General features: G+C 55.4%; 4 protein-coding genes across 7 annotated transcripts in view; 2 read left to right on the top strand and 2 right to left on the bottom strand.

Annotated features, from left to right (window-relative positions):
• The window catches only part of LIN37 (lin-37 DREAM MuvB core complex component), a 5,090-nt gene extending 4,068 nt beyond the window's left edge, over positions 1-1,022 (bottom strand). Inside the window, exon 1 of the mRNA XM_029211716.1 lies at positions 785-1,022. Coding sequence (XP_029067549.1) covers positions 785-818 — 34 coding nt within the window. The 5' untranslated portion in view covers positions 819-1,022. The remainder of the gene's footprint in view (positions 1-784) is intronic.
• Positions 1,023-2,470: 1,448 nt separating this feature from the next.
• On the bottom strand, positions 2,471-3,932 carry PSENEN (presenilin enhancer, gamma-secretase subunit). 3 transcript variants are annotated; one of them, XM_029207284.1, is made up of 4 exons: positions 3,792-3,932; positions 3,503-3,658; positions 2,982-3,086; positions 2,471-2,795 (listed from the first exon to the last, which is right to left on the bottom strand). In XM_029207284.1, exons 2-4 carry the CDS (start codon positions 3,561-3,563, stop codon positions 2,656-2,658), a joined length of 306 nt encoding a protein of 101 aa, XP_029063117.1. In that variant the 5' UTR covers positions 3,564-3,658; positions 3,792-3,932; the 3' UTR covers positions 2,471-2,655. The 3 variants fall into 3 exon arrangements, with proteins under 3 accessions (XP_029063117.1, XP_029063124.1, XP_029063133.1); XM_029207291.1 differs by having other exon boundaries at positions 2,529-2,795; positions 3,503-3,620; positions 3,792-3,837; XM_029207300.1 differs by having other exon boundaries at positions 2,531-2,724; positions 3,792-3,923.
• A 144-nt stretch (positions 3,933-4,076) lies between these two features.
• On the top strand, positions 4,077-6,233 carry U2AF1L4 (U2 small nuclear RNA auxiliary factor 1 like 4). Of its 2 annotated transcripts, XM_029240306.1 has the most exons (8): positions 4,077-4,131; positions 4,276-4,363; positions 4,759-4,825; positions 4,909-4,958; positions 5,033-5,131; positions 5,305-5,438; positions 5,549-5,644; positions 6,001-6,233. In XM_029240306.1, the coding sequence occupies exons 1-8, from the start codon at positions 4,088-4,090 to the stop codon at positions 6,050-6,052; spliced, it is 630 nt and encodes a 209-aa protein (XP_029096139.1). In that variant the 5' UTR covers positions 4,077-4,087; the 3' UTR covers positions 6,053-6,233. The 2 variants fall into 2 exon arrangements, with proteins under 2 accessions (XP_029096139.1, XP_029096130.1); XM_029240297.1 differs by lacking the exon at positions 6,001-6,233 and having other exon boundaries at positions 5,549-5,767.
• A 732-nt stretch (positions 6,234-6,965) lies between these two features.
• On the top strand, positions 6,966-9,209 carry IGFLR1 (IGF like family receptor 1). The gene is made up of 4 exons (XM_029240283.1): positions 6,966-7,217; positions 7,685-7,867; positions 8,166-8,559; positions 8,644-9,209. Exons 1-4 carry the CDS (start codon positions 7,032-7,034, stop codon positions 8,997-8,999), a joined length of 1,119 nt encoding a protein of 372 aa, XP_029096116.1. The 5' UTR covers positions 6,966-7,031; the 3' UTR covers positions 9,000-9,209.
• Positions 9,210-9,339: the final 130 nt, after the last annotated feature.

Genomic DNA, 9,339 nt, shown 5'->3' with positions numbered 1-9,339 from the left:
CCGCTTTGCTCTCATCTCCTCACACTTTCTACATCACTCACTCTGCTCCAGCCACACTGGCCTCCGTGTTGGCCCTTGAACACTCCGGACAAGGCTTTCACCTCTCCGCTGTTTCAAAGCTATTTCCTTTGTCAGATTTGCTGTTCCCTCACTTATCCTCATCGCTCTCTTCCTCACCTGGCCTCACTCCTGATCTCCCTACCTTCTCCTGTTTCGTTTTATTACCACTTATAGCATTTAACATCTCACGTCATTTTAGTATTATTTTGTTGTCTGGATTCCATGCCTCTCCCACCACCCTTAACGTGCCAGTCCTGGGTTCCCATCAAGCTTGGCCCCAACCCAAAATGACTTCCTCTCTCTCAGATTCAGTTTCCCCATCTACCACATTTCCCACGTCCTAGGATTACTGGGATACAGTGACTACGAGGATTAAAAGCTTTCCCGTACTTCAGGTGCTCAGCAAATGCTGGACTCATGACCACTGCGAGAAATGGGGAAACGGAGAAGAGTCCTTCTTTGAGTCACACGGCTCGGGATCCCCATGTCTTACCGCACCACACCACTGCCTGAGTCAGCACCATTCAACCTCAAAGCTATCCTGAACACACACCGGGAGGGTATCAAGGTGGCAGGAATCGCTCGATGCCTGACAGCGATAGTCAGATGGGCTGCGGGGAGAAGTCGCGTAGTCCGCCTTATCGCGATAATGCTGTCTATAGGGACTCCCACACCCTGATCAGTCCGGTGCTCCCCTACAGGCCCCCGACCTCGGGGTCCTCACCTGATTTCTCCACTTTCACCTTCACCGGGAACATGGTTGGGGTCTGGGGTCTGGCTAGCTGGGTCAGAGAAGCACAAAACAGCCTACGGTCACAAGTCAAGGCCAGAGGCAGACGGGGAGAAGTCAAAGGTAAGCTTCGTGTGTGGTCAGTCCTCCGCCCTGAGCAGTGTCCGGCCGCGACGGCCGCGGAAGCCGCCACCTCCTCCAGTTCACCTTCTGTGGGCGGGCCCTTCGGCAGTCCCTTGTTTCCATTAGTCAATGCAACCGTCAATCTCGTACCCTGGCCAATTCACAGCTGCCGCTGTCGTTTCCCAGCTCTAAGTCCCACCTTTCGGGGGGGGGGGTCCAGGTTTCCGGAAACAAACCAACAATATCCCAGGGCGCTTCCTGGGAGGTGTAGTTCTAGCTCCCGAGACTCAGCCGAAGTAAGGGCGCCTGCGCCGCGCGAGGCACGGTGGGAGACCAAGGATCAGAGCGTCGCGAGGCTGCTTGGCACTTATAGTATTAGAAGCTTTGAGTAACACAGATTTGGCTATTGAACAGGAGTTATTTAACCGTGGGAGTCTCTCTTGGTCCCTAAGAGGAAAACAATTCTGGCTAGGCTGGGTTCCCTCTTAACTAAGCACTCACTAGGTGCCAGCTACCTGTTAAACTCTTTTAACGTGCAGCCTCATTCACTTAGCAAATATTAAGTACCTGAGCCAGGTACTCTCCTAGGTACTGGGGACACCGCAGTGAACAAAATGGACAAAAATCCTTGCCCTAATGAGCTTATATTTTAGAGGATGGAAGACGAACAATAAACAAGTAGAACATTTTAAATGAAATGTAAGAGGAGAAAGGATATAGCCTGAGACATAGGGAGTGTGGTGGCCCGAGCGCGGGTTGGAAAAGAATTTCCAGACACAAGGCAGAATGTAAGGAAGATAGAGTTTATTAAAGAGAAGGGTCGCTGCAAGAACAGCGGGCCAACTTCCTGGTAGCCAGGGAAAGTCAACCCCCTGTGTGGGCTGGCAGCCAACTTTTATAGCCTCAAGACAAAGAAAAATCCTGCGAGCAGGATGGCATTAGGTGATTGGTCAGGAAGCTACAAGGTTACTACATGGTGAATATTTTACCTAATATGGAGTCGGGCGGGGCGGGGGGCACTGTCCGGTTTAGATTAGGAGAGACCATGGCAACAGCTGCTATGGGGGCTCGGTTAATTCCAGAGTTTTTGTCCTGTGTCCTTGATGTAGGGTGTCCTTGATGTAGGGCTCCACAGGGGGTGCCAAGGTGGGGACTGAAATTTTAAACAGGAGGATCAAGGAAACCTCCTCTAATAAATCTCTTGAATACATGTCTATTGCTGCAGACAATCTCCTTCAGAAAATGAGGAACTTCCATTTACCACATGTGCCTTGGCATAGATAAATTCTAGGGGGTAGCATTGTGATCCACACTTCCGATAAGAATAATGAGGGCGAGTGGGGAAGTAATGTTTTCAAATTCACATACTACCTGTACAGGATAACAGTCCCTAGTAATGGAAGTATTATTCCTTCCTTGGTTCCAGATCTGTACAATAGGGTTCCCAAGCAAGAAAGTTCCTATTTTTGAAGGGCTATGAGTAGTATACAGTGAACTAATGCGCATCATGTATGAAGCACTAAGCCTAGCACAAAGTAAGCAATCAGTAAATGTTTCTGAATATTAATAATCATTTTAAGTTTCAACCTCCAAAAGATCCCAGGAAATCAATATTGAGAATTAGGGTCCTTTATTAGGGGATGCCAGCGGAGAACACAGGAGATAGGAACAAGTCTTAGGGGCTTGAGAGTGGGCTTGGAGAAGAGGAGCCCATCCTGGTCCTCAGGCCTGTGCAGAAGTTGTCAGGGGGTACCCAGGGGTATGGTGAAGGAGAGGTAGTCCCCAAGGGCGCCCCAACGTGGCCGGTAGATCTGGAAGATAGTGATCCAAGTGGTGAGTACAATCACCCAGAAGAGGAAGCCCACAGCTGAGCGCCAGACATCTGTAAGAGGTAACAGGAGGGGACAGGTTGGCCACCACCTGCTCTCTGGTCTCCCCGAGACCGGCCCTCTCTTCTCTTCCACAGAGTCCCAGAATTCTGGAACCTCCATTGTCCCTTCCCACCAAGGCTCCCAGAGTCCCCCTCCCCACACCCGATGGCCTCCCTTCATCTGTGCCCTGGACTCACAGCCTTTGATTTGGCTCTGTTCTGTGTATGCCGGGACAAGGAAGGCCTCTCGGAAGAACCAGAAGATGTTGACCAACCAGAGAAAAGGCAGGAAAGCAAACCCACCTAAAGAGAAGAAAATAAACTGGGACTTAAGGCAATGAGGATCCTCCCAACACCCATGTAGCTGACCAATTTGGAAGGTCCTCTCCCATACCCAAATTCAAATGGAGATCTCTGCTATCAGGGATTCAAGAATCCTGACTCCTCCCCGGGATCCAGGAATCTGAGTCCTCAACATCTTTTCGGCAGGACCAGGAGACCAGGCCCCCAACTCCCCTCCTCTCTTGGGACCCAGAAATTGAGGCCCCAGTCTCCTCCTTCCTCAGGACCCAGGCCCTTCCTCTCTTGGGACCCAGGAGTCGGCGTCCCCAGCCACTTCATCCTCTAGACCCAAGAATCCAGGTCCCCAGACCCTCTTCCCCCAGGCGTTCTAGTCCCTCCACTCTCTTCTCCGGGGACCCTAAGATATCAGCCCTTACCCAGGTAGTACTTCCGGCACAGGTTCAACTTCTCCTCGTTGGACACCCGCTCCAAGTTCATAGTTGCGCTGGGGCCGGGTCTTCCGAGGGTCTTCAGGGCAAGACCCAAGCCCTGACCCTAAGTGACAGATGCAAGGATCACAAACAACCACGCCCCTATTACGACAAAAGGGAGAGAAATTGAAGGGTGGGTTTTCTGAAAGAAGGGTACCCCCGCCCCCACCAGCAAGCTGACTGGGTTGAGACGCTCTTTATGTTTATTGGGGTACGGAGACGACCCCTAACTCACCAGTGGAGTCTTACTTCCTCTTGTTTGGACCCCTTTGCCACTTTGAACTACGGACTTTTGCGCGAGATGCCGCAAGTGTCTCTGGACCTTGTAGTCTTTTTGGTCAGGCAACGCTGCACGCATGCGCTTTCAGGAAACTCCAGTGGGTGAGTCCGTGGGGAGGGTGAGAGCCTCCACCACGCAAGCGCACTAGGGAGTTTCTGAGCGTCCGGAGGCCGCGAAGAACTACATTTCCCAATGCCCTTAAGCAACGGAAGAGACGTAATAGCAGACGTAGTTGGAGGGTTCGGGTAAAAATGGCTGAATATTTAGCTTCGATATTCGGGACTGAGAAGGACAAGTGAGAACGGGCGCAGGGAGTGGCCCCTCGGGAGCCCAAGGACGAGGCACTTGGTTCCCTGGTGGCTGGGCGGCGTGGGGCGGTGTTTCTGGGGTGTCCGGCTCCCCGGCCCTCGGTTCACCTCTGTCTCTGCACCTCTTCCAGGGTTAACTGCTCTTTTTACTTTAAGATCGGGGCCTGCCGGCACGGGGACCGGTGCTCCCGGCTTCACAACAAACCGACTTTCAGCCAGGTGAGACCCGGCACGGAGCGTGGGGGGTTAACTTCCTGTCCATTCCCTTGCTGTTGTCCACCATCACGAGGTCCCGCCTTTTCCGGATTTCTAGGGCCCACCCTACCGCCCGGCGTTTTTCTTGTCGGAGCTCTGCAGGTTCCTCTCCCAACTTTCAGGCCCTTCTCCCAGGAACTTGGCCACGCCCCCGTACGTAAAGACCACACCCCTGGGCTGTCCCTCACTGCTAGGTATCCCCTCTTCTGGTTTTCTGAGGGACAGGCGTTGCTTTTGCACTCAAGATGCTTATGCTTTTTCTCTGGTGCAAGGTCTCACCCCCAACCTTCATACCCAATCCCTCTGCATATAGTCCCGCCTTCTGAGCTCAGGCCCCGCCCTCTTTAAATTCTGTTCAGACCATAGTGCTGCTCAACCTGTACCGGAATCCACAGAACACCGCCCAAACCGCAGACGGATCGCACTGTGAGTGAGGGACCTGTCTTGGGGGCAGGGCGGACAGCTCCCAGCAGGCCACGCCCTGATTCCACCCTGCCCCCCTCCACCAGGTCACGTGAGCGACGTGGAGGTGCAAGAACACTATGATAACTTCTTCGAGGTGAGGGTTGGCAGGGGTGGGTTCAGTTTCCTGTGGGCCAGCAGCTCAGCTGAGTTCCTCGTGGTCTTCCACAGGAAGTGTTCACGGAACTGCAGGAGAAGTACGGGGAGATTGAAGAGATGAATGTGTGCGACAACCTGGGGGATCACCTCGTGGGCAATGTTTATGTCAAGGTGCCTGCTGTCTCCCCATTAGAGCCTAGAGGTGGAGGCATTTCAATGCCTAACGGCCACCGCTGAAGCCTCACAGCTTGAGGTCCATCACTAAATCCACTCCAGACCCTGAGCTGCTAGCTAATCCCCTGATTTCTGAGTTTGATTGCTGACCCTGACCGACTTTCCCTCAGTTTCGGCGCGAGGAGGATGCAGAGCGGGCAGTGGCTGAACTCAATAACCGCTGGTTTAACGGGCAGGCTGTGCATGCCGAGCTGTCTCCCGTCACTGACTTCCGGGAGTCGTGCTGTCGGCAGTATGAGATGGGGTATGGTAGTGCAGGGGTGGGATGGGCACCTGGAGTCCCAGACTTCTGTGTATGAGTTGAGGGGGCTGTCAGTGACAATGGCCTCATCCGTCCATCCATGCTTTACCCAGGGAATGTACCCGGGGTGGTTTCTGCAACTTCATGCACCTGCGACCTATCTCCCGCAACCTCCGGCGGCAGCTCTATGGGCGGGGACCCAGGCGCAGGTACCTCAGGACCAGCCTGCCAAGACTTCTCGTATCCCAAGGCCCCTGTATCCTGAGATGAATCTGATCCTGTGCCCCAATAAGTGTCTCAAGCCTTTTGTGCCCTAAGACTAGCCCTGAGCCCCATCTGAAGATGAGCACCTAAGTCCCAACCCCCAAACCAGCCTGAACCCCAAACCCAAGTCCAACCTGGATCTCCAATCCTGAGGTCAGCTCCTGTGCACCTATCCTGAGGCCACCCCCAGGAACTCTACTTACTTCATCAACTGCCGTGCCTTATCCCAGAGCAGAGAGGCAGAACTGGGGGATCTGCACACCATCCCCATGGCTCTGATCCTCCTCTCTCCTGTCCCCAGGTCACCCCCAAGGTCCCATACTGGCCACCGTCCCCGAGAAAGAAATCGATGACGGTCCCCAGACCACCGGCATGGCCGTTTCTGAGATGCTGACCTCCTTGCCCTCCACCCCTGGCAGGCACATATGTTCCTGGCCAGGACCCCTCCTCAAAGCCCCCTTAACTCCCTAGTGACATCTTTTCCATGCTCCGGGTCTCCATGATGTAATACCTTCAACACAGGGACCTTCTATCGCCCCGCCCCTAATAAAGTTCTATATTGAGGGTTTAGAGCTTCGTTGTTAGCTTGAGCCTGGCTGTGGGCTGGTTTCCTTCCACCCCCACATCTGATGAAAAGGGGAAGTAGGGCTGGGCTCTGGCCACAACCTCAGCCAAGAAACTTCCAACAACAGGTGGGAAAGCAGCATGCCCAGGGTCCTAGAAACCCCCAAGTGGGACTGGCTGGGTGGGGCTGCCTTTGTGCTGAAAGTTCAGCACGTCCATCAGAGGATTCTCAAGGGGGAGATGCTTGATTGTGGCAGGTCGGAGGATTCCCAGTCTGGAGGAGATTGGGGTTAGGAGCTAAGGTAAGATTGCTGGGAGTTGGGTGGGAGTCTCCAGTGGGTGATGGCTGGGTCCTCCATGCCCACTGCCCTGAGATGGGAATAGGTAGTACCTAATACTTAAGCTTACACGATGCCAGGTGCCAGGCGTTCTAAGTGCTTTACTTCCAGTAATGGTTTTACTTCTCCACAATAACCTTCTAAGACAGGTACTATTATACCATTTTACAGATGGGAAAAGAGAGGGCAAGAAGATGGCAGAGATGGGATATAAATCCACGCAGTCCGGCTCCAGAGTCCTCGCTGTAGCCATCTTGAGGCCTTGTGGCCGCTCTGATAACGGGCCAGGAGCTGGTCTGGGGCTGGAGAGTAGATTCCTGGCTTCCAAAGGGGACTGGGGATCCTATGCCCCCACATCCACTGCTTCCTTCTTCTGCCCCGGTTTCCTGGCAAGTGCGGCAGAGGTGCTGTGGCAGGAAGTCCTGTGGTCATGGCCCCCCAGAAGGCAGGCTCCGCCAGGATGGGGCCCCTATGCCTCCTCCTGACTGCCGTGCTGCTCCTGGCCCAGGCAGCGCCGAGGAAGGCCTCTCAGCACTGCAGCCGCCTCGAGTACTGGAACCCTGAGGACCTGTGCTGTGGCAGCTGCTTGCAGCGCTTCGGGCCGCCCCCTGCTCGGGTAAGGAGCCGGGACTGGGCGTTTGCATATGTTCAGGCGGAGTTAAGGGGTGATAGGGAAGGGGGAAGGGGCGAGGTCTGTGGGGTATGCTTCGGGGTGGGGGCGGTGGGCCGTACGTAGACAAAGTGGGGATGGAGAATGAGCCTGCGAAGAAAGGGACAGTGTGAGTTAAGACGGTCATGGTTAAGGGGTGTGGCCGGTTAGACAGGCGGGAACCGAGAGGCGAGGAAGAGGCGGGCGGGGGAATGAAAGGGGCGGGGCCTATGTAGAGAAGGTTGGGAGACTGGCAGGGCTAGTGTGCGGGTGTGTGTGTGTGGGGGGGATAGAGAGATGGGCACGTCCGCTGATAGGTTGGGTGAGTACAGTGCAAGGGGCGGGGACTGCTGGGATAGGACAAAGGGGAAAGCACGTAGCTAGCGCAGAGGAGGCAGGTTTGGCGGTTGCACGTGAGACGTGTGTCCCACCAGACTGAATTTTCGGAAAACTGCGGGCCCGATGGTGCGGGCAATCACGTAACGCACCCCTTCAAAGAGTGTCCTCCTGGGCAGTGCAACCCCAACAGCGAGGAGCTATGTAGTCCTTGTGGCGGCGGAGCAACGGCCCCCACTTCCTTGGGGAGCCGCGGCGGGACCCGGAGGCGCGGCAGACAGGTGCTGGTTGGGCTCCGGAGAGCCTGGGCAAGGTGCAGCCCGCCAGAGTGGGGCGGGGGCGGGGAGCGTGGCTTGGGGTCGGATGGGTGGCGTCTGTATCAAGGGAAGGGAGGGTGTAACCTAACTGAAGAGGACAGGGATGGGGGCACAGTATTGATAGTATCAGGGGTTAAAGGAGTCGGGGTGGGGGGGGGGGAGGGCAGGATCAGGCGGAGATGTGGTCCCATTGAGGAATTTAAGGATGGGAAGTTTGTGCTGAGGAGGCAGGAGTAGGGCATGCTTCCCACTTTATTTCCAGAAGCCGGTCCGTAACAAGGAGCCCTGCCCCCCGACACGTGGAAAGCTGAGCGTCCTTAGTTCCCAGGAGCCCAGCTTACCGGCGATTTCCAGTCTCCTGTGGACATCTGAGCACAAAGTCCCTCAGCAGGCCTGGCCGAGTTGGAGTTTTGACCTGTCCCTGGTGCTGGTTCTGCTCATGACCTCAGCAGAAATTCTCCTGCTCGCCCTGCAAAGGCACCGCCGTCACAACCACCAGGGGAAAGCTGTCCAACACCCCTATCCTGGCTTGGTTTGCAACCACCTCAACACCCACACCCTATTCTCCTTGCACTTGTCCCCTCCAGGCTCCCTGGAGGCTTCAGAGGCAGGGGACTCAGGGAAGGAGGTCCCTCTGCCTCCACTCCTAGGCAGGGGTTAGTTGAGGATACACCAAGGAGGGGGGGAGGTGGGCTGGAAGCTTGCGCTTCCTCCCCTTCACCCCTCCCTTTGTCTCCTAGAGCTGCCAAGTCTGGAATCACAGCCGCTGTCTCGCCTCCTGGATGAGCTGGAAGTGCTGGAGGAGCTGATCGTGCTGCTGGATCCTGAGCCTGGGCCAGGATGGGGGAGAGCCTGTGGCAGCACTCGACACCTGGCTGCAAAATATGGACTGCCTGCTGCCTGGTCCACTTCCGCCTACTCCCTGCAGCCCAGTCGCTGGCCTCGGTGGGCCCTGATGGAGATGGTGGTGGCAAGGGAGCCCTCTGCCTTTCTGGGCCAGATTGGCGCACACCTGCCCAGAGAGGGCGGGCAGATGCACTGCAGGTGCTGTCCAGGCTTGGCTGAGCTGGGGCCTGCCCGGCCTAGTACCCGATAAAAATAAAGTTTCCGTTGAAGTAAGTGCCTGCTGTCTCTGGGCCTCATCACGGGTCCTCTTAAAATAGTCTTAATTGGGCCAAAACCCAGCAGACATCCTCTCACTCCCCTCCCCATTCAGGGAATGGGCCAATCCCACCACACACACAAGACCAGATGTGGGTTACCTCTGGGCAACCAGGGTCCCCTCTGAGAAATGGCCCTGCTACCCTTGAGAGGGTTCATCTATAGGCACCCATCTGAGTTCTAACTTGGAATAGGTGTTACATTTATGCTCTGAGCCTTAACAGACCCCGCAGTTTACTTCTAATTCTGAACGATGCCCTCTCGCCTCCCCTGGC

This window comes from Monodon monoceros, unplaced genomic scaffold, assembly GCF_005190385.1.
Source record: "Monodon monoceros isolate NGI ecotype Baffin Bay Population unplaced genomic scaffold, NGI_Narwhal_1 Super_Scaffold_10, whole genome shotgun sequence".
In the NCBI taxonomy this organism is placed as follows: domain Eukaryota; kingdom Metazoa; phylum Chordata; class Mammalia; order Artiodactyla; family Monodontidae; genus Monodon; species Monodon monoceros.
Note: the sequence above shows the minus strand (reverse complement) of the source record. Positions and strands in the feature narration are given on the sequence as shown.